This window comes from Neofelis nebulosa, chromosome 13 (genome assembly GCF_028018385.1).
Source record: "Neofelis nebulosa isolate mNeoNeb1 chromosome 13, mNeoNeb1.pri, whole genome shotgun sequence".
Taxonomy (NCBI): Eukaryota; Metazoa; Chordata; class Mammalia; order Carnivora; family Felidae; genus Neofelis; species Neofelis nebulosa.
This window is the reverse complement of record NC_080794.1, coordinates 7,288,881-7,315,302: the sequence shown is the minus strand read 5'-3', so window position 1 is coordinate 7,315,302 and position 26,422 is coordinate 7,288,881. Positions and strand designations below refer to the sequence as shown.

Sequence of the window (26,422 nt, the reverse complement as noted above, 5' to 3'; positions counted from 1 at the left end):
TGACAGCAAGGACCCTGCTTGGTATTCTCTCTCTCTCTCTCTCTCTCTCTCTCTCTCTCTTTTCCTCCCCTGCTCACACACACACTCTCTCTCTCTAAAAACAAACTTTAAACATTTTTTTAAATAAAAGGAAATATTTGTTGCCTGAATTAATGTGGTTTCTCCTATTAGTATGTATTTAACATTAAAACTAGAAACAGAAATCATCTAAAAGAGGTGGAAGCCGTTAGTCCACATCTCTCACTCCAGAAAAATAGCTCTTTCTTGATCTCTTCACTTCAGAGACAGACACTTGGAGGAAAAAGCAGTCCTTGCCATTTATTTCTCTTTGGCAAAGAAAAATGGGCTAAATAATTGTTTTTATTCGTGCTGTTGCCCACATGGGCCATCACAAAGCTCTGGTTGAGTGTTTACTTGGGCCTGAGATGCACCATTTCCCTAAGGGGCTCAATGAAAACAAATTATTGTCCTGACCAAGAGAAAGAAAAGCTTAGCAAGCAAAGGAAGACTTCTTCATAAAAAATGTTCGAGAATTAACTTCCTCATGTTGAAGTAAGTGTATTTTATTGAACTGGAAGCTATTACTGTTTCTACAGCTGTAAAATTGGTCTCCTGACAAATTCCAGAAACCCTCTTATTCTAAAATTATGTGTATGCTTAATTACATGCATACTATATACATACTATAGTGGCCAATTTTCACCAGACTACCACATTTTCAGCAGCTCCTTGTTTATTCAAGCATTATTTTCACGATGATGTAGCTAATAGTAATGCATCAAAGGCAGAGAAATAATTTCAATTGGCTGAAATGTTTCCTCATCACAAACTTGTTTCTCTTTGGTGCAAGTCTAATTTCTTTTAGATCTTTTTTTTCTGTGTGTGTCTAATTTTTTTCCCTAGTTGTATATACAAAATCTTCACAAGAAAATAAAGCTCTGATTCACTGGAGCTTTAACAAATTTGGTGAATCATGGGGGGACCTGGGTGGCTCAGTCGGTTAAGCCTCCAACTTCAGCTCAGGTCATGATCTTGTGGTTGGCGAGTTCGAGCCCCGCGTTGGGCTCTGTGCTGACAGCTCAGAGCCTGGAGCCTGCTTCGGATTCTGTGTCTCCTTCTCTTTCTGTTTCTCCCCTGCTCACATTCTGTCTCTCTCTCTCTCAAAAATAAATAAAGATTTTTAAAAATTTAAAAAAAAAATGAATTTGGTGAGCATGCAGAATGTGTATGTGACAGTAAAAAGCCGCGGCCGTGGACGTCTATGTTGCACACACGTTTCCAGGAGCAGACTCTGGCCTTTTAAATCTGTATAATTAGGCAAGAAAGCATCTGGGTTTGTCAACCACAAACACTCAGGAGCCCTGTGCTCCTCATGTTATCTGCAGATCATCACCCTTCTCATATGTGGAACAGGTTCGTTGGAAAACTATTGGATTCCGACCTCACTGTTGGGAAAATCTGTGTGGGACCCTGAGGGGTGGGGGGCTTTTAGGAGAAGGAGTCATGAAAATAATTACCCAGGAAAGTTAGCACAGGAGCTGGAATTTGAGACCACCAGCTCACCTTACTTCTTATTCTTCCTTACCTATCATTTAATAACCAGCCACATTATTAACACACCCATTGTATAGGCACCGGGGACATAGATGTGTAAGAGTGACTACACAGAATCAGAGCCATTCAAAGTGTGAATACTGTCAAAATTCGGCATGCCGTGAGGTTTGGTCCTGAGCGCTGCACCTCATGGCACAGAGACTAGGCCTGCCTTAGCACCTTCAAGGAGAAGAGGCCATACGTGATAAAGAGGCTGGCCTGTTTCTAGGAACAGAGCCATCTGCTTGTATAGGGCCCCGCGTCAAGTTACAAGGACAATTTGACCTTTAGCACTTCAGGTGGTGAATGTGTTTGTTAAACTACAGCAGTTACTCTTAATGGTCAGATCATTCTAGAAAACGCACATGAAAGAGCACACCTTAAGAGAGCCAGCCCGATACCCCTTGAGAGTTTTTCGAGAATGAACCCTTAAGATTTGGGAGGTGGAACTGGCCATGATCACTAGTTCAGGCCTTTAAAGCTAGATTCACTTAGAAACTGATTTTTTTTTTTTTTTTAGTGTTTATTTTTGAGACAGAGGGAGACAGAGCATGAGTGGGGGAGGGTCAGAGAGAGAGGGAGACATAGAATCCAAAGCAGGCTCCAGGCTCTGAGCTGTCAGCACAGAGCCCGATGTGGGGCTTGAACTCACGAACCTGCAAGATCATTGACCTGAGCCAAAGTTGGATGCTTAACCTACTGAGCCACCCAGGCGCCCTGAAACTAAATATTTTAAAAGAGGTGAAGACAATCTAATACAATCCCAAATGCCCTGATGCTTTCTTTCTATAAAATCTCCCCATCCCTCAGTGACAAGCTTTAGAAAGAAAGGAAATAGAGTGATTTTTATCACAAAACCTGATGGTGGGGCAGACTGCAGGCCAGGATTGACTCCCATCAGCAGGATGAAGGGGCACAGTGGAGTTGAGAGACTGACTGGCACATTTAAATTTTTTTATTTATTTTGAGAGACAGAAAGAGCAGAGGAGGGGGAGAGAGAGAGAGAGAGAGAGAGAGAGAGAGAGAGAGAGAAAATCCCAGGCAGTCTCCACACAGTCAACATGGAACCCGATGCAGGGCTCGAACTCACCAACTCTGAGATCATGACCTGAACCAAACCCGAGAGTGGGACGCTTAATGGACTGAGCCACCCAGGTGTCCCCTGACTGGCACATTTAAAGAGAGCGCTTAACCAGTTCTCAGGGCCTGGGATCAGCCAGCACTGTCCTCTGTGTTGTATTAACACCCCGAGTGCTAGATTTAACGGTACGGGAGTTTTCCTCTGTTAATTGCCTATCGTGAAAAATAAGCCCATGGACCCAATCAAAGGAGGGATGCGGGAACTCCCAGCACAACGAAGCGAGCCTTTAATCAACCTTCTTGCTAGAATGGGTGTCTGATGGGGCAGTTACCCAAGACAATTTATCTCCTAGCCCGCAAGCCCCTCCCCTGGTTCCTCATTGGCTGAGAACTACAGAGGTTACAGCCTTAACCCTGAAATCGCTATGCCCACTTAAGGCAAAAAGCAGCCTGACCGGAACAAATGTGCATTCCCTGAGGTGAGGCAGGGACTTCAGTTCTTTGGCGCAGGCTCATTGCAAAGCCTTGAAAATAAGCCCCCCAAATGGAGGTGGCGGGGGGGCCTTCGAAGAACCAGGAAATGAAGTGTCCAAGGGTTTGGGACTCCACTGTGGGGAGGGGTGGGTGTTCGTATTTATTTCCAATAGGTTGTAAACCTACCGTTAACTAGACAGCACAGCTTTTATTTGGTGTTTCTGGAAATGAATCATTTCCCTTGCTTCTCGCACTATGCACCACAGAGATGAACAGAATCCTAGCTTCCCAGCCACCTTTCCAGGCCTCACCCCAACACTGGCAGGCTTCCTTCTAGAATGCCACTCTGCGGTAAAGTAGCGTGTTGCTTTAAGAGACAGAAGACTCAACCCGGTTGACACTTCAGATCTATGTGCCACCACAACTTCCTCTGCGGATGTGTGTCTTTAAGTCAAGACACGTCTGTGTGGGATCTTAGCTCTTTGAACATGATCCATATCTGGAAGCTGTTAGGCGAAAATTGTAATTTTGGGTTTTTTAAGATTCTTAATTGGCCATCTCTGCTAGAATTACAAAGGTGCACAGCTCGTAAAATTCATCAAGGAATTCGTCCTCTGTAGGTAGTTTTTTTTTTTCCCCCAAGCTAGTGCAGTAGATAACTTATATCCACATACTTATCACTTCCTTCTTGTCCATCTAAACACATAGGCAAGATTACACAATGAATGTGTGTGCATAGGAAAATAATTATTTACCCAGTCCTAACACAAAGTTTTACGGCAAGGAGGCCTTGACAATCAGGGAGGTGTTTATTTAATTCGCTATCACAGCAGACACATAGTCAAACCAATCTGGTAGGGGCATATCATGTCCAAATATTTAAGATAAATTCTGGCTGTTTGGTTTAGAAGTCTGGGCTTTGCCAGCGGAACGCCCTGCCAAGAAATGCAGCAAGCCTAGCAAATGACCGGCTGCATCCTACACACTAGTATATCCGGAAGCTCTGTAGGCATCCTTTAAAAAGCACTAGATTTCTCTCCCACTTTCGTTCATGATTATACCAACCTCGAAATGTAATGTTTTAGTTCATCAGAGGAAACTTCAGGGCCTGGCCTGAGGATCTTGATTTTTCACATCAATTTGCATCCTGACTTTTGTGTGGCTCCTACCTGCTCCCCCGTTTCATTGAGCACCGTTAGCCTGTGGCCTCTACGCTCATGAACACACACACTTCTTAGAGAATTTGGTTGCGGGCCACTGATGCAAAGACATTAACTCACAATTGTACATTTAATTGGATGTACACTTCTGTCCCTGAGGCCCGAGTAAGCCTTTAGCCATGTTTTTATTTTGTATTTTATTATTTTTTTATTAAAAAAATTTTTTTTACATTTATTTATTTTTGAGAGACAGAGAGAGACAGAGCATGAGCAGGGGAGGGGCAGAGAGAGAGGGAGACACAGAATCTGAAGCAGGCTCCAGGCTCTGAGCTGCCAGCAGAGCCCGACGTGGGGCTCGAACCCACAAACCATGAGATCATGACCTGAGCTGAAGTTGGACGCTTAACTGACTGAGCCACCCAGGCGCCCCTGTATTTTATTTATTTTTAAAATGTTTATTTATTTTGAGAGAGCAAGAGTGCCTGAGCAGGGGAGGGGCAGATCGAGAGGGAGAGAGGGAGAATCCAAAGTAGGCTTCACGTATAGTACAGAGCCCGATGTCGGGCTCGATCTCACAACCGTGAGGTCATGACTTGAGCTGAAATCAAGAGTCAGATGCTTAACCAACTGAGCCATCCAGGTGTCCCCAGACATTTTTAATCTTGGGCAAGTTTTTTATTTCATTTAAACAGAAAGTCCAAGGGCTACTTTCTCTTAGAAGGAGGTTTGTATAGTCATTTTTGTTGTTGTTGTTTCAAATGAAATCATCTTTACATTTTTAGTACAAAGTCAGTAGGTTGTTATAGAAACAATGTATAAACTAGAAGAACGCTAACATACCTGTAAGTTACACATACCCAGGGCAACCACAGAGAATGAACATCTTCATATGCCAATAAAGATGCTTTTTCTGCAACATCATCGTTTACGTGCAAAACTCCACAAATTAATCCAGTTTACAGAGGTTTTTTTTGTTTGTTTGTTTTTGTTTTTTAAGTCATCCTTTAAAATAATCTAGGTCATGGGGCACCTGAGTGGTTTAGATGGTTAAGCATCTGACTTCAGCTCAGGTCATGAACTTGCGATTTCATTAGTTCAAGCTCTGCATAAGGCTCTGTGCTGACACAGCTCAGAGCCTGGAGCCTGCTTCGGATTCTGTGTTCTCCCTCTCTCTCTGTTCCTCCTCTGCTTGCACTCTGTCTCTCTCTCTCTCAAAAATAAAGATTAATTTTTTTTTTAAATAATCTGGGTCTTGTAAATATTTAATCAACTTTCTCATCTGTGTAGTGTAGGACTAATGTGGTTTGAGAAAAATCAGGTAATCAGGGAAGTACTTAAGGGTCCCTAAAACCAATTCCTGATGGCCTCCACGCAAGTCCTACACCCCTAGTTACTAGAGGTGTGTGCGAAAAACAAGAGAAGTGAAATTATAGACATTCCAGGAATCTTATGACTTCCCTGTGGTAGTCATTTCTGACTGTGTGTTTCTTCACTTCCTATCCCGAGGTTGTTTTGAAAGCATAGCTGACTGGTGCAGCCCAGAGCCTCTGGGACCAGACTCCTGCGTGGGAATCTGGATTCCGCCACCCGCTAGTACTGTGACCTGAAGCAAGTGACTTAGCCATTCTGTGCCCCAGGCCTCTCAGCCATAAAATGGAGTTAAGAAGGGTCCTTACCTCCTAGGGCTGTGAGGACTGAATGAGTTAACATATGTAACATATGTAAACAGGTGGTAAATGCCGTGTGAGTGCGTTCACTGTTATTACTTTGCAAACTTCTGGAAATCTCACATGCCTTTTGGTTTGGATATGGCTTTTGTCATATTTAGGTGTCACAGAGGTACCCCCCCCCCCCAATTTCTCTCATAGCAACAGAAAATAAGAATAGGTTATACCTTCATTCAACATTTATCGTATTTTTTAAAATTTTTTTTTTAACATTTATTTATTTTTGAGACAGAGAGACAGAGCATGAACGGAGGAGGGGCAGAGAGAGAGGGAGACACAGAATCGGAAGCAGGCTCCAGGCTCTGAGCCATCAGCCCAGAGCCTGACGCAGGGCTCGAACTCACGGACCGCGAGATCGTGACCCGAGCTGAAGTCAGACGCTCAACCGACTGAGCCACCCAGGCGCCCCAACATTTATCGTATTTTAACCAGGTCTTTCCTTGCAAAATAAGATAGCGTTAAGAGAGCAACACAGATGGAAGTGGCAGGAAGCGGGGATGTTTTCTGACTCGAATTCTACAACACAGGCAGCTTTTGTCCCCGCCAGTTATGGGGATTTAGAAGGAGTGTCCAGGCCACTATCAAGAATGGGCACCAGAATCTCCAAGGTAAGGGAGGGTCTTAGAATTAAATACTCTTGGCATTGAACCTTACCTGATGTTCGGCATAAGTATCTCTTCATCCTTGTGCTAGTCATACGGAGAATGAAAGAAATACAACTTCAGATAAGTGGGTCTTAGAATCAGTTGGTTATCTGACAATGTGATCAAGGGTGCACTCTTACAAGCTTAACTAAAACATGGGCGATACAGAGCTGCCATTCAGGTTTCCTGACTTGGTCAGAGCTAAGAAGAGTGTTCCTGCTTTCATTCAAACTTATAAAACCCTCCTTTTCCAACTAAAGTGTTTTTATTGTACACAGTTGGGGGTGTAACTTTTTAAAAACTAAGTAAGTCAAGCTGCTGTGAACATGCGTATTCAGGCTTCTGTGTGGATAAGGCCTTTGGGTAAGTACCAAGGAATGTGATTTCTGGATCACGTGGTAAACGTATGTTTAGTTTTGTAAAGAAATTTCCATACTGTCTTCCAAAATGTTTGAATGGTTTTGTATTCCCTCCAGCAAGGAAGGTGAGTTCCTGTGGCTCCCCATCCTTGCCAGCATCTGGTGTTGTCAGTGTTCTGGATTTTGGTCATTCTAACAGGGGTGCAGCGGTATCCTGTTTTAATTTGCCATACCCTGATGACATATGATGTGGAGCATCTTTTTTTTTTTTTTTTTAAGTTCATTATTTGTTTTTGAGAAAGAGAAAGTGTGAGTGGAGGAGGGCCAGAGAGAGAGGAAAGAGAATTTCATTGTCAGTGCAGAGCCTGATGTGGGCTCGAACCCACGAACTGTGAGATCATAACCTGAGCCGAAGTCGACACTTAACCGACTGAGCCACCCGGGCACCCCGTGGAGCATTTTTTTATCTGCTTATTTCTTTTCTTTTTATTGAGGTATAATTGACATATAATATTATATTAGTTTCCATCGTATGACATAATGATTCAATATATGTATACAGTGTGAAATGATCACCACGGTAAGTCTGGTCAACATTCACCACCACACATAGATACAAAAATTTTGTGTGTGTAGTGAGAACTTTTAAGATCAACTCTCTTAGCAGCTTTCACATATGCAACTATCACCACCATGTTGTACATCGTATCCCCGTGACTTTTGACCCGCTTCACCCATTTTGGCCTGTCCCCCCTCTCCTGCCTCTGGCAACCACGTATCTGTTTCTCTGTATCTATGGGCTTGGTTTTTTTGTTTGTTTTGTTTTCAGATTCCACATATAAGTGAGATTACATGGTGTTTGTCTCTCTCTGTCTGACTTATTTCACTTAGCACAATGTCCTCAAGGCCCATCCATGTGGATCCAGCTTTGATGATCTTCCAGATGACTCTCTGCCCCCAAGCCCTCCATCATTTTTAAGGCACTCAGCACGTAGCCCCACCGATGAGCTTCCCTCCGCCCTATTCTCCATCATTTAAAAAAAATGTATTAAAATAATTTCTAAACATTTATTAGACACTTGATTTCCTAAAAGTATTCCAGTTTCGGTCAAGCATATTGACATGCTCTGATGGCTACTCTGATGGACACAAAAAGTGTCCACTTGACTGGGCCAGGGGGTGCTCAGACATTTGTCAAACATTATCCTAAGTGTGTCTGTAATCGTGTTTTTGGATGACAGTAACATTTGAATTTGTAAACTGAGCAAGAAGATTGCCCTCCCCCATGTGGGTGGGCCTCACCCAGTCAGTTGAAGGCCTGAATAGAACAAAGAGTCTGAGCCTCCCCTGGGACTCCCAATGACCGATGGCCTTGGGCAGGGGCTCATCTTCTCCTGCCTTTACATTTAAACTGAAATTTCGCTCTTCTTGAGTCTTGAGCCCGCCAGCTTTCAGACTGGAATGTAACGTGATCAGCTTTCCCGGGTCTCTTGCTTGTCAACTCACACTGCAGATCTTGGGATGTGTCAGCCTCCAGAACCGCATGAGCCAATTCCTTAGAATAAATCTTTTCATGGATGTATATACACACCCTATTGGTTCCGTTTTGAAAATCCCTGGGCACGGGGTCAGAAGGGCAGGGGCACGTCTACCTGGGTCCTCGGGGTCTGGCACGGTGTTCGCACAATAGCATTATTTGCCAAATGAATGAAACTTTCAGAAACTTTCCAGTGAATGCCCGCCTCCATTTGAAAGCTTTCTAATTAAATATTCAAATGTTAACTTGGAGCAAAAGATCATCTTCATAGTTTCCATGCTTGTTAAGAGCTAAGTTGTCTTTGCCAAGAACAGATAAAACGATGTCCATTGTATTATTTTTTTTTTCCTGAGTGGTGTGTAAAAGGACTTTTTGTTTTCATGAATAGAAGTAAAAATAGATCCATCAAGGACCTGAACAGAATGTTACTTCTGAGTTACCATATTGCTTCGAGACAAACATACATCATGTCCCTGGAAAGAGTGGAAATAGTTTCATTTGCTTACAGGGACAGGTATTTGATCTGGCTGGGGGAAGGGAGGGGGGAGTGCAGGGGCAGCAAATAAAGGAGGTTAAGCAGGGTAGTGATCTGACTCGGAGTGGTGAGGCATAAAGGGAAACCTTATCAGACGGTTGATATTTCCTAAAAGTATTCCAGTTTCGGTCAAACATATTGGCATACTGTGATGGCTAATTTTTTTCTGTCCGCTTGACTGGGCCATGGGGTGCTCAGACATTGGTCAAACATTATCCCAAGCGTGTCTGTAATCGTGCAGGGGGGTGGTGGGAGACAAGTTATGATGACAGCAATAAGCCACACAACAGCAGATGAGGCCATGGGCTGGTCTGGGCGGTAGGGACCGAGGCAAGACGGATAGAAGTGGTGGTCACCAGGATGTGGTCATGAAGGAAGGCAATGCCAAGCTCGACTTCCCAGTTTCTTACTGGGGTAAATGGCTCTCTTCTCTGAGATAGGTGGTGGAGGGGGAAGAACAGATATTGGGCATGAAATGATGTCTGCCATTTTTGATGTGTTATATTTGAGGCCCCTGGGACTTGTTCAACAGACAGTTGCATATACGTATAGGAGGCAAAGGGGGGGTGGTCAGGGCTAGGAAATAGGATCATGGGGTTACCAGCACAGAGGTTGTAATCAAAGCCAGAGAGACTGGGCATAACATGAGAAGGGGCAGGGAAGGAAAACTGCAACACTGACGACCACCAACACTTAAGGAGACAGGTGAGGAAGAGGAAGCTACAAAGGAGAGAAGGAAAAAATCAGAGTAGAAAAGAATCAAGAGAGAATGGCATCTCAGAAGCCAAGGGAGGGAGGAAAGAAAGAAAAATTTCCCCAGCTTCTCACTTCTACCTGCAGACACGAGGCCCCCGGGACCCTCTGCGTTCTCTCCAACCAGAAATGGTTCCCCAGGAGTCCTTGGGGGCATCACACCTGTGTTTCTCTCCCGTGGGATTCTTAGGCTTCTCTGGATAAGTCATTTCTCCCCTGGGCATGGTGGGCCCTTCTCCAGCCACATGGCTGTGGCTCCACAGTGGCCGGGGGTCTAAAACTGCAACGCCCCACCCTGCTATTCATGGTCTTGTTCTGCCATGGTCACCCTGAGCAGTCAGGGTGCCAGAGTTTCAGGGAAACCCGAGGCAGAGTGAGGGAGCGTGGGCTCCTCCCCTTTGAGCCACAGTTATGTTGTTTGTTGGCGGGATCTCAAAATTTGGGGTATCCACTGGGGGAAGAGTCAAGAAACATCCACTGTAGTGTGCTGAAAACCCTTGCTTCCTTTCAGTGATATGTGTCGGTACCTTAGGAGTGTTTGGGTTTTTTTAAAGTTTATTTATTTATGTTGAGATAGAGAGCAAATGGGGGAGGCACAGAGGGAGAGGGAAAGAGAGAGAGAGAATCCCAAGCGGGCTCTGCGCTATGAGTGCAGAACCGGAGGTGTGGCTCGAACTCACAGACCATGAGATCATGACCTGAGCTGAAATCAAGAGTCAGATGCTTAACCGACTGAGCCACCCAGGCATCCCATACTTGGTTCCTTTTCTCAGAATGTGCTCTCTCCTGGGAGGCCCCTGCAAATATGACTTTGGGGAGAAGACCTGGCCAATTCCCCCAACATTTCCAGATCTGCCTAGCAGTAGCTGTGACGAGAATTCTTTCCCAGCAGCAACTTGGATCCCAAGCAACCATTCTCTGTTGGGTCTGTGGTGCCACTTTGCCAACAGATTTGAGCCTCCCAGTGGACCCTAGAGGCTAAGCATGAGCAAAATGAGCTCTTTTCTACATAAGGCTGTGGGTTGTTATGGATAAGTGGATACTGCAGTAGTTAGAGGGTCATTCTTCACCTCTGCCAGACACTTCAAAGAGTCAGACTTCAGCAAGTCACAGAACCCAATGGGAAATTAAGAGTTCTAGACCAAGGGACGCAGGGTTGGTCAGACGGTTGAGCATCTGACTCTTGATTTTGGCTCAGGTCATAATCTCTTGGTTTGTGAGACTGAGCCCCCCGTTGGGCTCTGAGCTGACAGCATGGGGCCTGCTTGAAATTCTCTCCTCCCTCTCTCTCTGCACCTGCCCCCCTCAAAATAAATACATAAACATTAAAAAAAAAAAAAAAAAAAGAGTTGTAGACCAAAAGAGCGGACAACTCTTTCAAGAGGCTAGGCTGTGAAGGAAAGGAGAAAGATGAAGTTGAACTCCAAGGCCTTTTGTTTTGTTTTGTTTTGTTTTCAGGTGGGAGAAATTTGAATGGAAGACAAATATCATAATTTATTTTTTGTCTTTGATTTACACTCCCTTCTGTTTTTGGGGTCCAGTTGGTCCTCCTCCATTTACTGAGTCTGCACCAAACATACGATGATTTTCTGTAACTTGTACAAATCCAACAGTGACAGCCCTGATCACTTCGGCTCTTCTGTGTTTTGTTCTCTTCTGTTCCAGGAGACAGAGGGGCCGAGGCGCCATCAGGGTAAGGTGGTTGGATGCATGGTGGCATTTGGAGCAGGGCCCCTGGCTGCACAGACCCTCTGAGGAGGAAGATCTTCAGCCCTGAGGCACGTCGAGAGGAGAGCAAAGGAGAATGGGGCTCCAGGGTGCTTCTTGTCACCTTGCTGTCACTATGAAGAAGGATGACACTTTACCTGGTTAGGGGTCACAGAGCCCAGTCTTTAGTGGCTGTCCTGTTGCCTTGGTTTCTGTTTTTACTTTTTTTTTTAACTTAAAAAAATTTTTTTAATGTTTATTTATTCTTGAGAGAGGGAGAGAGAGAGCGCATAAGCATGAGCAGGAGAGGGGCAGAGAGAGATGGGGACACAGAATCCGAAGCAGGCTCCAGGCTCCGAGCTGTCAGCACCGAACCCGGCACGGGACTCAAAGTCAAGGGCCACGAGATCATGAGCCAAAGTCGGATGCTTAACCGGCTGAGCCACCCAGCTGCCCCATTAACTTTATTTATTTATTTTGAGAGAGGCAGACACAGCATGAGTTGGGGGAGGGCAGAGAGAGAGGGAGTCCAAGCAGGCTCTGTTCTGTCATCTTGGAGCCCGATGCCAGGCTCAAACTCACGAGATTATGAGATAACGAACGACCTGAGCCCAAACCAAGAGTCAGACGCTTAACCGACTGAGCCACCCAGGCACCCGTTTTTACTTTTACATTTCATTTTATTATTTAAAAAATAAATTTTTATTTGAGAACGTTACATTTGCTTCAGGCACGCAGCCAGCTTCTTGTTCGCCTTCCCGCCTCCCGCCTTCTCCCTGCCCCTTCCCCCCTCCAGCACCAGGCCCCTGTCTCTCAGCGGGCAGCTGGCCTTTCTGCCTCACGTTCTCCTGTGGGGACAGCACTGATTTTTTTTAAGCTCTTTTTCTCCCCCACTTGGGGTACAATTTACCCATCATGAAATTCACCATATCAACCATTTTAAAATACCCAATTCAGCGGCTTTTAGCGTATTCACAAAGTTGTAGTACGCCTGTCACCACTACCTAAATTCCTAAATTCCACAACATTTTTGTTTTGACCTTTTAAGCCCACGAGAGGGACAGGATGGGGTGAACGTCATCAAAATGAACAAGAGTTCCAGTGTCCAGAGGCATTCACGATTCGGGAAGCGAATCTCCTCATTTTGTATTTTCTATTTATAATAATGTATTTCTATTTCCTCCTCACAGGCCATGCGATCATAAAGACAGGCTTCGCTTTACTTAGTGTCTTTCATTTATTTATCCACTAGCTCCATTTCACTCCTTCAGCATATTTAGAACCTCTCCTAGCCCAGGGAGTACTGATGACCCAGAGGTGAATGCACAAGCAAGGCTCCTGTCCTGGGGGGGTCTGCTGCCTCGCAGGACGACCCTGCAATCAAGGGGTTACGTTCGTGGTTTGTGCTGTGGAGGTAAATGAGGTAAATGACAGGAAGACAGCCAAGTCTGGGAGTCAGGTGCAGTTTCCCTGAGCTAATGGTGTTGCGGGTGAGGCCTGGTGCGGCGTAGGATCAGCTGGGAAGGGTGGTGTGTCCAGGTGCGAGTGCAGCTGCGGGTGGACAGGGCAGAGCAAGCGGCAAGGGGGTGAGGACTTGGGCAGGAGAAAGAACGATGGCCTCGGGGACCTAGAATCCAGCGCGGCTGAAGCATCAGGAGACGGGGGAGAACGAAGCAAGATGGCGCCCAGTGGGAGCAGGGCCAGTCACACAGGACTTCATCTTGCAAATGAGAACCCATTGAAGAGGTGTTTGACATGGTGATGACAGGCTCCATCTGCTATATGGAGACTGGCTGGGAGGCCCTTTCAGGGTGAGGAAGGGTGGATGTTTGGGTACGATAACAGTCAAGAAGGAGTCAGGGGAGGAGACTTAAGTGGCATTTGGGGGGTGGAATTGGTGGGAGAGGAAAGGAAGGTCTTTATGATGACATTGGCTACAGGGTGGGTGGTGACACAGGGGAACTCTGGGGAGAAACAGATCCCCTTTAGGACAGGCTGAGCTGAGGTACCCAAAGCATCCATGTGGAAATGTCAAGTTCGTGATGTCTGGCAGCTCAGAGGACAAGCCCCGGCCAGAGACAGGAAGTTAGGAGAGGCAGAACGTAACCACAAAATCATCCTTTAGCTACAGACATCACAGTATCTGAAGCACTGGGTGGACTGCTTACCTTTCTTCCTACCTCAGTGATTCTCAGTTTTGTTCTGCCATTGCTGACTACATGTGCCCCACTCTCTCCAGGAATCTCTCTCATCATGTACAGAAATTCTCCCTTGTCTATAGGCTCCTCGAGGGTAGGAAGTTGTTGCTTATCTTTGCATCCCCAGTGACCAGGATACATTTTATTTATTTTATCCTATTTTTAATGTTTATTTTGAGAGAGAGAGAGAGAGGGAGGCAGAGAGAGAGGGAGACAGAGGATCTGAAGCGGGCTCTGCTCTCACAGCAGAGAGTCCGATGCGGGGCTCAAACTCATGAACCTCAAGATCGTGACCTAAGCAGAAGTCAGCTACTTAACCAACTGAGCCACCCAGGGGCCCCTTTATTTTTTAAATGTTTTATTTATTTTTGAAAGAGAGAGTGAGCACAGGAGGGGTAGAAAGAGGGAGACAGAAGATCCCAAGCAGCTCCACACTGTCAGTACAGAGCCCAACACGGGGCTCAAACTCACAAACCGTGAGATCACGACCTGAGCCAAGATCAAGAGTCCAACGCTTGACTGATGGAGCCACCTAGGCACCCCAGGACACATTTTAGAAACTCACAAGTTTTCTGACTGATGACTGACCAACAGATCACATCAATCACTGATTGTGTTGGAATCTCCATAAAAGCACCAAGTAGAGATAGTGGTTGACGTCAATCTCTAATTTTGTAGTACCCATTATTATAGTCACAATAATCTTTAGTTATTTATAAGACAAATACGAAATCATACGAGGGATCAAAATGAGGGCAGCCTAAAAAGCATGCCATTAAGGTATATAAATAGAGTATCACAAAAATTCAGTAGTTTAAAAGCATTGCCTTTATCAGCTGACGATGCGTCCTCCCAGAAGCCTCTGAAGGCATGCCTCAAAGGAATGGCCAGCTGTCATGGCACACAGAAGGGCACGGCTCAGCTTGGGAAGCTGTGAGAAGCTACCCTTTTTTACATTCCCAAAGGGGTTAATAACTCAACCATTTCATCTCGAGTTGCACCGTTGACTGCTTTGATCACTTCAGTTGAAGGGTGGTGTTCGTTTCTACAGGCATACTCAGCTAAGCACAGCCCCAGGAGGACAGACGACAGGCCGCCCTCTGCTGTGGGCGTCCAGGTGATGAGTTCCCCAGCTGCGGCACCCACCTGTCCAAGGCTCCAGCCGGGGCACCACGGCTATAGGCTTCTCTATAAATGTTTTCTTTTTTTTTAAGTTTTTATTTATTTATTTTGAGAGAGACTGAGACAGCGTGAGTGGGGAGGAGCAGAGAGAGGGAGGGAGAGTCGCAAGCAGGCTTCACCCCGCCAGCACAGGGCCCGACTCGGGGCTCGACCCCACGAACTGTGAGATCATGATCTGAGCCGAAATCAAGACTCGGAAGATCAACCAACTGAGCCACCCAGGGACCCCCAACACGGGCGTCTCTAGACCCCGAAGAAGCAAGACTTGCTCTCATCCATTTATACCCAAGCGTACAGGGCTCGGAAGTGGAGTGTGAATTCGCAAGCAGGAAATCATGCAACAAACTGGGTGAACGTTTCTCCTCACTTCTTGGGGCGGATGTAGTCATATATGTTTCGGTTACAATGTTTCGGAGGGAACGATTTTTTTAACACTAGTAGGCCCAGAGTGTCATTACATTCTGAAGATGATTCAACAAACTGCATCTGCATGTGCAAGGGAGAAAGGAAGCAGACATTAGCTCACGGCTGGGAGGGAGAAGGCCATGGGCACAGCGAGGAAATCTGACTTGAGACATGGCCCCAAAGGAGAGGAAGATTGTATTGTATTTATTTTTTAATTTGTATTTTTAATGTTTATTTATTTTTGAGGGAGGGAAAGATAGAGCATGAGCAGGGGAGGGGCAGAGAGAGGGGGAGACACAGAATCCGAAGCAGGCGCCAGGCTCCGAGCTGTCAGCACAGAGCCCGACGCAGGGCCCGAACTCACAAACTGTGAGATCATGACCTGAGCCAAAGTCTGATGCTTAACTGACTGAGCCACCCAGGCACTCCGAGAGGAAGATTTTAGAACAGGAAGGGCAGAAGCAGAAAATATTATAAGGAGGATGGTCTTGGGTCAAGACTAAATGAAACATTTATTGATTTAAGAAAGAAAGAAAATCTGCTAGACCTTAGTTATTAATATTGTATTTAAAAGGATCTATTTGGGGCACCTGGGTGGCTCAGTCGGTTAAGCAGCCGACTTCGGCTCAGGTCATGATCTCACGGTCCGTGAGCTCCAGCCCCATGTCGGGCTCTGTGCTGACAGCTCGGGGCCTGGAGCCTGTTTCAGATTCTGTGTCTCCTTCTCTCTGACCCTCCCCCATTCATGCTCTGTCTCTCTGTGTCTCAAAAATAAATAAACGTTAAAATTTAAAAATAAATAAATAAATAAAAGGATCTATTTTTTATACCATAAATTATAAAGGACCCACAAATAGCTAACTGTAAATCTACATGGAGGAAAGGTCTTACTGACAATTCCCAGACCGTGGAACTGTTATTAGAACAGACTGGTCACATACGGGACCTGAATGACAGGGCTATGTGACGATGGACATCTTGGGGCCACTGGACCCTCATCTCAAATATGCTGGCCTCATTCTGCTTATGTCAGTTTGTAAAGTAACTGCACTCTTCCTATCTTGTATCGGGGGCTACGTATAAGGGTTCTAACATAACACCAATAATGAATACAAGGTTGGTTCTAGGCTGTTCTGAGGACAGCAGCCAAACCAGAAAGGATGTGTGTGCAGATTCTACGCTCCAGCAGAGGGCAGTCCCACACAAAAATTACTCTCCAGGAAAAACTGACGTCTGTTACCGCAAATTTCCCATGTTACTGAGTAAATGTTATTCAGCGTCACCACAATGGGCGACTTGTCCATACGGGGTATCCTGAAATATCGGTGGGCAATCCTGGCAAACAACTGAAGCCCTAACCATTTTCAATCTTAAAAATTTTAAGGAAAGCGTGCCTCTGTGAGCCTCCTTTTCCACGAGCCTTCCTCTGGGTCTATGTGTCTCGGGCGTGTGTGGTGTTTATCGTGACTTCGCCTCCCTCTCTCTCATGCGGTGATTTTCTACGCGAGCAAATAAAATTGGTTCGTAACATAAAGCCTCGCTCCATAACAGTAACATAAAGCCTCGCTCCGTAACACTATCGGAAGACCATCTCCTGGAACTTAGCTGAAGTGATTTCATCCTCCCAGTAGCAAAAGGACCTCGTTATAAGCAGTTTCATTTCTAACGCGGTCAGCTTAACCTAGATCCTTCGGAGCAGTATAATGAGAAAAACTCTTAGGTGTAATGAACTTGCGTTTTAAGTTATTTGATCAATTCATCAGAAAGCGCTTTCCTTCTTTTCCACTCTCTCTTTTGCGGAGTCTCAGCATATTTATGCTGTTCTGTTTACTTGCTGCAAATTAACTTGAGAATTATTTTGGCTTATTAGGCAGTGGAGTTCTGGTTCTATTTCAGTTGAGAATTAAATTCTCTTTGATATGTCTGTATGGAAGAGAGAGAAAAGCTGTCCTACCTTTAATCAAAGTCTAGGGGCTGAATGAACTTGACTTAAAAAAAAACCTTTTAGTTAAATTTCTCTCTGCTAATATCATACTTCTAATAATTAAAGCTTTTCGTGAACTCAAATGCCAACTGATACAGATTTTGAGGATGTGCAAATCATGGTCGCTTCAAATTCAAACAGCACGTGTCCATCAACTCCCCTGTGCAAAAAAATCCTGTCCACCCTAGCACTGCCCCCATGCAGTTATAAACAGGAATTTTAAGCCTTCGTAGCCAGTGGTGGAAATTGCTAGCAATCAGGACTTTGGACATAATGATGCCAAAAGGAGAGATAAGGGGGTGATACCCTGTGCTCACACTGTTTTCCTGGAAGTCCTGAATTTGACCGTAAAGGAACACACTCAGCCCTGCCCACACCTAAATCACCTAAATTCCGTCTTAACATTTTTTAAATAAATGTTTGTCAAATTAATGTTTTCCCTATTTTTAAATGTTTATTTACAATCTCATTTTTGACAGAGACTGAAAGAGAGGTAGCGAGCACAAGCGGGAGAGGGGCAAAGAGGGAGACACAGAATCGGAAGCAGGCTCGCAGCTCTGAGCTGTCAGCCCAGAGCCTGACACGAGGCTCCAACTCACTAGCCATAACATCATGACCCGAGCCAAGGTTGGACACTTAACCGACTGAGCCACCCAGGTGCCCGTTAATGTTTCTGATCCAACTCACAGGTAAACTCAGCTGACATTTACAAACAACAGCCATGTTCAAGATACGATGATGAGTTCAAAGTCTGTTTTGAGATCGAAATTTTGAGTTTGGCATAGGTGGATCTTGAGAAACTTAACAGAAGACCATGGGGGAGGGGGAGGGGAAGGGGGAAAAAAAGTTACAGAGGGGGAGGGAGGCAAACCATAAGAGACTCTTGGATACTGAGAACAAACTGAGGGTTGATGGGGGGTGGGGGAGAGGGGAAAGTGGGTGATGGGCATTGAGGAGGGCACTGTTGGGATGAGCACTGGGTGTTGTACGGAAACCAATTTGTCAATAAATTATATTTAAAAAAAAAAAGAAATTTTGAGTTTGAAATCGGAATCATGTCCAAAAGTAGTGCCAACAGGGACTATTCCCAAGCCAGCTTACGAAAAACTTTTAATTCAGAAATTTGGGAAATACAAAACTGACAGTTCTAAAGAACCTAATCACCACGTGTAACAAGCGTTTTCATGGGAAAAATTTTCACCATTCTCCAGATTTAACATCTGGGATGTCAGCAGCTTACATTTTTTTAAATGTTTGTTTATTTTTGAGAGAGTGAGAAAAAGAGAGAGAACCGGGGGGGAGGGGCAGAGGCGGGGTGGACAGAGGATCCAAAGCAGGCTCCGTGCTGACAGCAGTGAGCCCGACGTGGGGCTTGAACTCATGAATCATGAGATCCTGACCTGAGCCAACAGATGCTCAACCGACTGAGCCACCCAGGCGCCCCAAACTTAAATTTTTTTGTGAAATTTGCAGCTGTGACCCTACTGAATGGAAATTTAGAAGGCCACGTCCCCCAGCTACTGCTCCAAGCCACCGAGGGTGGTATGTGATGTGCCATGGGTTTCAATAGAGCAGAGTATCCACTGAGCTGGGAACTGGGGGGGGTGGGGGGTGGGGGGGTGGGGGCGACGGGGAAGACCAGGGAAAATGGCGCAGCAGGGGAGGGAGGGCGCCGTGGTGGGGGTGTTCTTATTCCAATCCTCTCCTCCACCAGGTTGCCCTTTCTTCTGGCGCTGTACCTCTCTCTTGTGTCACTGGGGGTGGAGGGAGTCTGTGGGAATAAGGGAACCTTCCCATCCTCCCACCGTGGGAATGATGGCTGGGGTTGAGGGTGGAGGACCACCTGCTCTTTTCTGTCTCCATTTGGAGACGGTGGAGACCTAGAGGGGGGAGGGGGGAGGGGGGAGATGGCAGGAGGGAAAGGGCTTTTTCCTCCCATCTTTCCAGCAGCAAACCCTTCTATCAACCACACTTCACCTCCCCCTAAAACCATCTAAGAACATCAGATATTCTTTGGAACCAATTTTTCATTCGGTCTGAAATCTTTTAAAAGTTGGATTTTAATGCCGATCTCCTGCCCCAGCGTCAGCGTGAAAGATTCCCCATTCTTGGCTAAACCTCTGTGTAGTGTCTGTTCGTGACTCTGTATCCAGCTGGGACAGTAGGTACTGGAAGTGGTTACATTCCAACGTTGGGCCTGGTGAGTTTTATTTGTTTCTTAACGAAGCTTGATCTCATGGGTGAAAACACTCAGCCTTACACAAAAGATGGAAAAGTACATATTAAGTTAATTTTTAAAAAGTCTTGGGTAACAAAGGGCATTCTGTGTACTCTCTTTGTGAAACACTTTCCTAAGGTCCTTATTCTCCCTCCTGATTCCTGACTCTTTCCTCCCCAAACCACTATTTTTTATTTCTTGCAAAAATACTTGAGCAGATGACATTTTTGACAGTGCATGGATGACAAAAGTATTTGAATAAAAAAATGGCACATGTGGTCTGAAGGCATGGCCCCATAATACCAATATCCTGCTACTTCACCTAAGTACAGTAAAACCTTGGATTGTGAGTAACTCGTTCTGCTAGTGTCCTGCAAGACGAGCAAACGCTTCTAATAAATTCTAACTTGATAAACGAGCGATGTCTTGCCATATGAGTCGTACGTGACACTGAATGTCACATGGTCACAACTGAGCCAAGGGTTCTTGAAATTCGCTTTGACAGACAAGTGCTTTGGACTACAAGCATGTTTCTGGCACGAATTATACTCGCAAACCAAGGTTTTAATGTCCCTTATGTTTTCTTCTAAGCTGTGGGTGTCCCGTCCAGCATGAAGGATCCTATGGACGATGATCAACTGGGGCCATCAACAATCTTAGTTCTTATTTCAATCTTCCACAGTATTTAAGGGAGAGGATAATTTTATTTTCATCATGGCATGAGTCCATTCTGATTGTAGTCTTTGGCCCTGGTCCCTATGTGAGTCTACAAAGTATTTTTCCCAATTCCAGATTCAAATGTTAAATTAAAACAGATGTGCAAAACTAAACAAACAAAAATCCACCACCAAGACACAACCTACCCCTCCAAAAAAAACCCACCAGCTTTGGGGAAAACGAATGTCCACTGTCATGTGTGCTCATCCTAAACCCTTAAGAAAGAACAGATCCACATTCCTCCTTAACCTGTGGCTGTTTCAATGTCCAAAGAGGCCAGCGGGAAGCAGAGAGGTCTAGAAGTTCCTGGGGTGGTCTCCACGCCCCCTCTTGGGCCACTCCTCATCCACCCACCTGTGCAGGACCTTCTCCACGTCAGCCCTGTGGTAGAGCCTGCAGAGCTCCATCAGCTGGCCCACCGGCCTCTGACTGTTCCGGAGCAAGAACTCCAAGGTGGGGCTCTGAGGCCTCTGCTCCAGGAAACACAGTTCGTCATAGGGCATGCCCCATTTGCTTGCGAAATTCCTCCAGTTTTTTACTGTCGGGTGATACGGATCCAGCTTTATCCTGATGACGTCTAGTAAGTCCTGATCATTGAGTAAGTCACTTATGGTGGGGGCCCGGAGCAAGCAGGCAGAACAAGTGCAGTCCTCCTTGCAGGACTCGCCTCTGCTTATATCTGCAGAAACACACAACACAGTCCCCACGTCAGCAAGGCAGCGAGCGCACGCGTCCATCTCCTCGGTCCTTTATTCTCCTGCTCGAGTAGGTACCACGCACCGTATCTTACAGAGGAATGTTTCAGAATACTCATTTCTGTAGACCCCACAACAAATGTGTTTTTAAAAAAATTTTTTTCTAATGTTTATTTCTGAGAGAGAGAGAGAGAGAGAGAGAGACAGAGTTTAAGCAGGGGAGGGGCAGAGAGAAGGAGGGAGACACAAAATCTAAAGCAGGATCCAGGCTCTGAGCTGTCAGTGCAGAGCCCGACACAGGGCTCAAACCCACGAACCCCAAGATCATTACCTGAGCCGAAGTCAGACGCTTAACTGACTGAGCCACCCAGGCGCCCCAACAAATGTGGTGTTCTTGACAACCAAGGATGGGTTGCTTTGCCGGATGCACTAGTAAGATTTTATACAGTCGATTTCCCTTTCTCTTGGAGACTCCCTGTGTCTTACATTGTGCATTTGTGACAGTGTGGACCAAAATCTGGGATCCGAGGAGCAAGGCTCTCTCTGTAGGCAGGCCACCAGCGGGAGTCAGACTCTGTCCCGTGAGTAAACCAGCCCATACTTGCCTGTACCTCAACCCTTACCCTTTCCAAGCTACAAGTCAGCCCTGACAGCTCTTTAATGCCAAACACACAGCACATTAGGGTATAAAGGATTGTGCAACGTTTTCAAAGGCCTTTAAAAACACACATACACACCACACTGAAAACTGGAATATCCACCCCATATGCATATTTGAAACGGAGTGATAATTGATAATGCCAGAAGACGTACTTTTCAGATTTACGGCCACCTTATCATCGCTTTGCCTTTATCTGTGTTTTCTTCACCCACGGGGCTGCCTTTGAAGCGCAGCCAACAGCCTGAGGTGTGCACAGGGGGCTGGATGAACAGGAGGCTTTTGAGCTGAGCCTCACCAAGAAGGGCACAGCCCCAGCCCAGAGGAAGGGCAACATTCTTCCATCAGTCATCTTTAGCTCACTTTAATACTAGGAAGCATGTTAGGAGGGGGAGGAAGGGGTAGAGAAGTCCTTTACAATAAAGTTGCAAGTGGGTTTGCACAACATAGTAACCTAAGTGACTTAAATTCTACATCAGCACTAGGTCTCCTGGCTCCTTCTGCCTAGGGATTTTCACTTTTTTTTTTTTTTTTTAATGCTTATTTATTTTTGAGAGAAGAGAGAGAGCGAGCGAGCAGGGGAGGGGCAGAGAGAGAGAGGGAGACACAGAATCTGAAGCAGGCTCCCGGCACTGAGCTGTTGGCACAGAGCCCTATGCGGGGCTTGAACTCACGGACCCTGAGATAGTGACCTGAGCTGAAGGTGACACTTAACCAACTAAGCTCCTCAGGCGCCCCACGGATTTTAATAGCTACGCTATGCTAGAGATCTCTAGCTTGGAAAATTCTGGGAGGTTATAATGACCTTTACTACACTGAGCCCTGGACTTCCCGATTTAGGAAAGTAAGGAATTTGGAAAAAAGGGCGTCACTTTGGTGATCGTTGGGAACGATCTGGTGGCAAATACAAATGACAAGGACCATGAAGATTACGCTCATGCTCTTTGACCTGTTAACATAACTTCTGGGAATAAGAGATAATCTAGAATATGTATGACAATTTTTAATTACAGTCTTATCCTTATCCATTTTTTTTTCAACTTTTTTTTTTTTTTTAATTTATTTTTGGGACAGAGAGAGACAGAGCATGAACGGGGGAGGGGCAGAGAGAGAGGGAGACACAGAATCGGAAACAGGCTTCAGGCTCCGAGCCATCAGCCCAGAGCCTGACGCGGGGCTCGAACTCACGGACCGCAAGATCGTGACCTGGCTGAAGTCGGACGCTTAACCGACTGCGCCACCCAGGCGCCCCTCCTTATCCATTTTTTAAACAAATGTCAAAGAGAAGGGGCTCGTGAAACAAATTGTTGTACAACTTGACGGAATATTAGTTAAGTAACTATGAACACTGTGTAGCAACCCAGAGAATGCTTGTGCTATAATGTTAAGTGAAAAATGCAAGATGTAAGATGTGTGTGTACTCTATGTTAGAACTATGTGAAAACTCTATGTTACTATTACTCTGGAAGGAAATGTACAAGGATAGTAACAGTCATTATCTTAATTCGGTAGGATTATGCTTCTGTTTTCCAAACTTTCTCCAGCGGTGTTTTGTTTCTGTGATAACCAGCACAGCGTATCACATGAACACGCAGGTCCCCACTTGACTTTGAAGGTCACCTGGACCCCTCCTGCTGCTTCTAATGCCCCCCTTCACCCCGGCCCCCCCTTAGATATGGCTGCCCCCCCTTCACCCTAGCCCCTCCTTAGATACGGCTGCTTCTGGAACTGATCCCAATGCTCCTTTGTCCCTTTGGACACTGTATATGGCACGGCAGGCTGCATCCTCCCGGAAGGTTCCTTCTGACAGCGCAGGCCCAACACCCCCATGTCCCCGCTGCATCCTTTCCCCTGTCGTCTGACATGCTGAGATCTCCGCCTGTCTCACTGCTGAGTCCTTGAGAGTTACAAGAAGGTGCTCTGGTACTGTTCTTAGCACTAAGCTCTCCCCGTCCACACTCCCTCCCTTCGGTCCCCTCCCCCACTCCCAACACCCCCCACCAGGCGCTCCCCTGTAATGGAAGGCCCCTCCTTTTTGCATCTGCCGGACCCAGCACAGCCCTTAGCATACAGCAAACGCTTAAGCACTGTTTGCTGAGTGAGTGAATGCATGAGTGCATAACTGCTCTTTTGCACCCCAGACCTGACCACTGGAAAGCCCCTCTTGATGTCTAGATGAATCTCCAACTCAGGGCAGACGATACAGTAACTTGCCCCCAACCCCATGCACCAAAAGGACTCTGCCTCCCCTATTTACACTGGCAGTTTCCTGGTGTCCTTGCAGACTTTTTCATTGTATCCAACCAGTTACCACGTCCCAGCCTCTACTGGAAACTTTCCATGCTACAATTCCTGTCTTATTTCCTTTTTAAAAAATTTTTGTTTAATGTTTGTTTTTGAGACAGAGAGAGAGAGAGAAAGAGAGAGACAGAGCGCAAGCAGGGGAGGGGCAGAGAGAGAGGGAGACAGAATCTGAAGCAGGCTCCAGGCTCCGAGCTGTCAAAACAGAGTCTGACGTGGGGCTCAAACTCACAAATTGTGAGATCATGACCTGAGCCGAAGTGGGATGCTTAACCAACTGAGCCACCCAGGTGCCCCTTATTTCCCATGACTTCCTTAAATATAACCTGTGCTCTAGACAAGCTGGACTGCTCTGTTCCCTGAACTTCATCCATCCTATAAAACCTACCTCAGATTAATTAAAAGAAAGACTAATATCAATTTGGTGTAGAAAATTTGGAAATTGTATACCATTATAGATTTTGTATAAACTACTCACCATTTAGGGTTTTCACAAATTCTCATGACAATGAGGAACAATTTGATGCAGACCCTTGCATATATACTCTTGGCCACATCTTTATTCACCTTCCCAGTAACGGGATTATTAGGCTCAAAAGTATGAGCATTCCACAGCTGACAATGCATGAGCCCAAAACTGCTTTCCAGAAATAACAGTGGTTACCAATTTATACTCCAATCAGGGAACAGCGATGGGGTTCATCTCACTTGACCTTTGTCAGCACCAAGTAAAAAAAAAAAATGTCAATTTCTTTTTTTTTTTTAATGTTTATTTTTCAGAGAGAGACACAGAGTACAGGTGGGGGAGGGGCAGAGAGAGAGGGAGACATAGAATCTGAAACAGACTCCAGGCTCTGAGCTGTCAGCACAGAGTCCGATGTGGGGCTCGAACCCATAAACCGTGAGATCATGACCTGAGCTGAAGTCGGACGGGTAACCATGTTTGTCAATTTCAATTACAGCTCATATTTTGCTACCTTCATGTCTTTTGTGGTGTTTTCTCTCTGATTAATTTTCTCTCTTCTTCCCTCTGTTTAACTTCTCTCTCTCTCTGCTCAACCTCAGCCACCTTACAGACCCCACGTGATTCACCCATTGCATGAAATCTCCCCAGCCAACGCCCAGAACACTGCCTCACAGAATCCCATCACTTTGTCTGTATCTCCTGACTCAGCCTTGCAGTGAGATGTTCTGTATGGTTTTCTGGCTCCTCATTCATTACACCTTAAACGGCCCAAGACCAGATCCAGATCTTTCTGCAATGTGTTCCACATCTTAGAGTTTAAAAATGTTGCATTATATTTCCATGTATGGAACTATTCTTCAGCCACATTAATAATGATGTATTAAGAAGTAAAGCTTTAGCACAATGGGACAGAAGTTTATTTAAAAAACGAACTTGGTAATGGTAAAGGTGATTTCTCACTAAAAGAGGTATAAGGGAAATTTTGCAATTTTCTTTGCTCTTATTTAAAGATAGGGTCATGGGGCGCCTGGGTGGCTCAGTTGGTTGGGTGTCTGACTTTGGCTCAGGTCATGATCTCATGGTGAGTTTGATCCCCGCGTGGGGTTCTGTGCTCAGAGCCTGGAGCCTGCTTCGGATTCTGTTTCCCTCTCTCTCTGCCCCTCCCCCAATCACGCGCGTGCTCTCTCTCTCTCTCTCTCTCTCCCTCCCTCTCAAAATAAATATACGTTAAAAAAAAATAAAACTTAAAAAAAAATAAAGGTACAGTCAAATGCACAATATTCTGTCAAACAGCAAGGAAAGCAGGTTACTAAAGAGTGTGCCTAGGGGCACCTGGGTGGCTCGGTCAGTTAAGCGTCTGACTTCAGCTCAGGTCATGATCTCAGGGTCCGTGAGTTCGAGCCCCGCGTTGGGCTCCATGTTGACAGCTTGGAGCCTGGAGCCTGCTTCGGATTCTCTGTCTCCCTTTCTCTCTCTGCCCCTCTACCACTCGTGCTTTGCCTGTCTCTCTCTCTCAAAAATAAATAAACATTGAAAAAAAAAGAGTATGCCTAATTCCGTTTTTGTAAAAAACAAATGGTATAGTCATTCATATCCACATAAAGCATATATTATATACATATTCACAGGCACAGAAAAAGTCTGGAAGTATGTATAACACACACGTTAACAATGGATATTTCCTAATTTTTTATATGATTGTGTTTCTTTGGATACTTTAAAAAATATAGTTGTTAAATGTTTATTTATTTTGAGACAGAGTGAGAGCAAGCAGGGGAGGAGTACAGAGAGAGAGAGACAGAGACAGAGACAGAGACAGAGACAGAGAGAGAAATCCGAAGCAGGCTTCAAGCTCAGCATGGAGCCTGATGTGGGGCTCGATCTCACGAACCTCGAGATGATGACCAGAGCTGAAATCAAGAGTCAGATGCTCAACGACTGAGTCACCCAGGTGCTCCAACTTTAAAAATATTTTTAAATGTCACAGAAAAATAAAGGAGGATTTGTATCTCAAAGTCCAGAATTAAAT

At 45.5% G+C, this 26,422-nt stretch overlaps 1 protein-coding gene across 11 annotated transcripts in view; it reads right to left on the bottom strand.

The window, feature by feature from the left end:
- Positions 1 to 14,432: 14,432 nt before the first annotated feature.
- EDARADD (EDAR associated via death domain) overlaps positions 14,433 to 26,422 on the bottom strand; it is a 100,071-nt gene continuing 88,081 nt past the window's right edge. For 9 of the 11 annotated variants that reach the window (XM_058696240.1, XM_058696233.1, XM_058696241.1 and 6 more), the window contains one exon: positions 20,241 to 20,952. In XM_058696240.1, the coding sequence (XP_058552223.1) occupies positions 20,570 to 20,952 (383 nt within the window). In that variant the 3' untranslated portion in view covers positions 20,241 to 20,569. Of the gene's footprint in view, positions 15,436 to 19,380; positions 19,594 to 20,240; positions 20,953 to 26,422 lie in introns of those variants that run through there. The other 2 variants (XM_058696234.1, XM_058696235.1) reach the window with 2 other exon arrangements.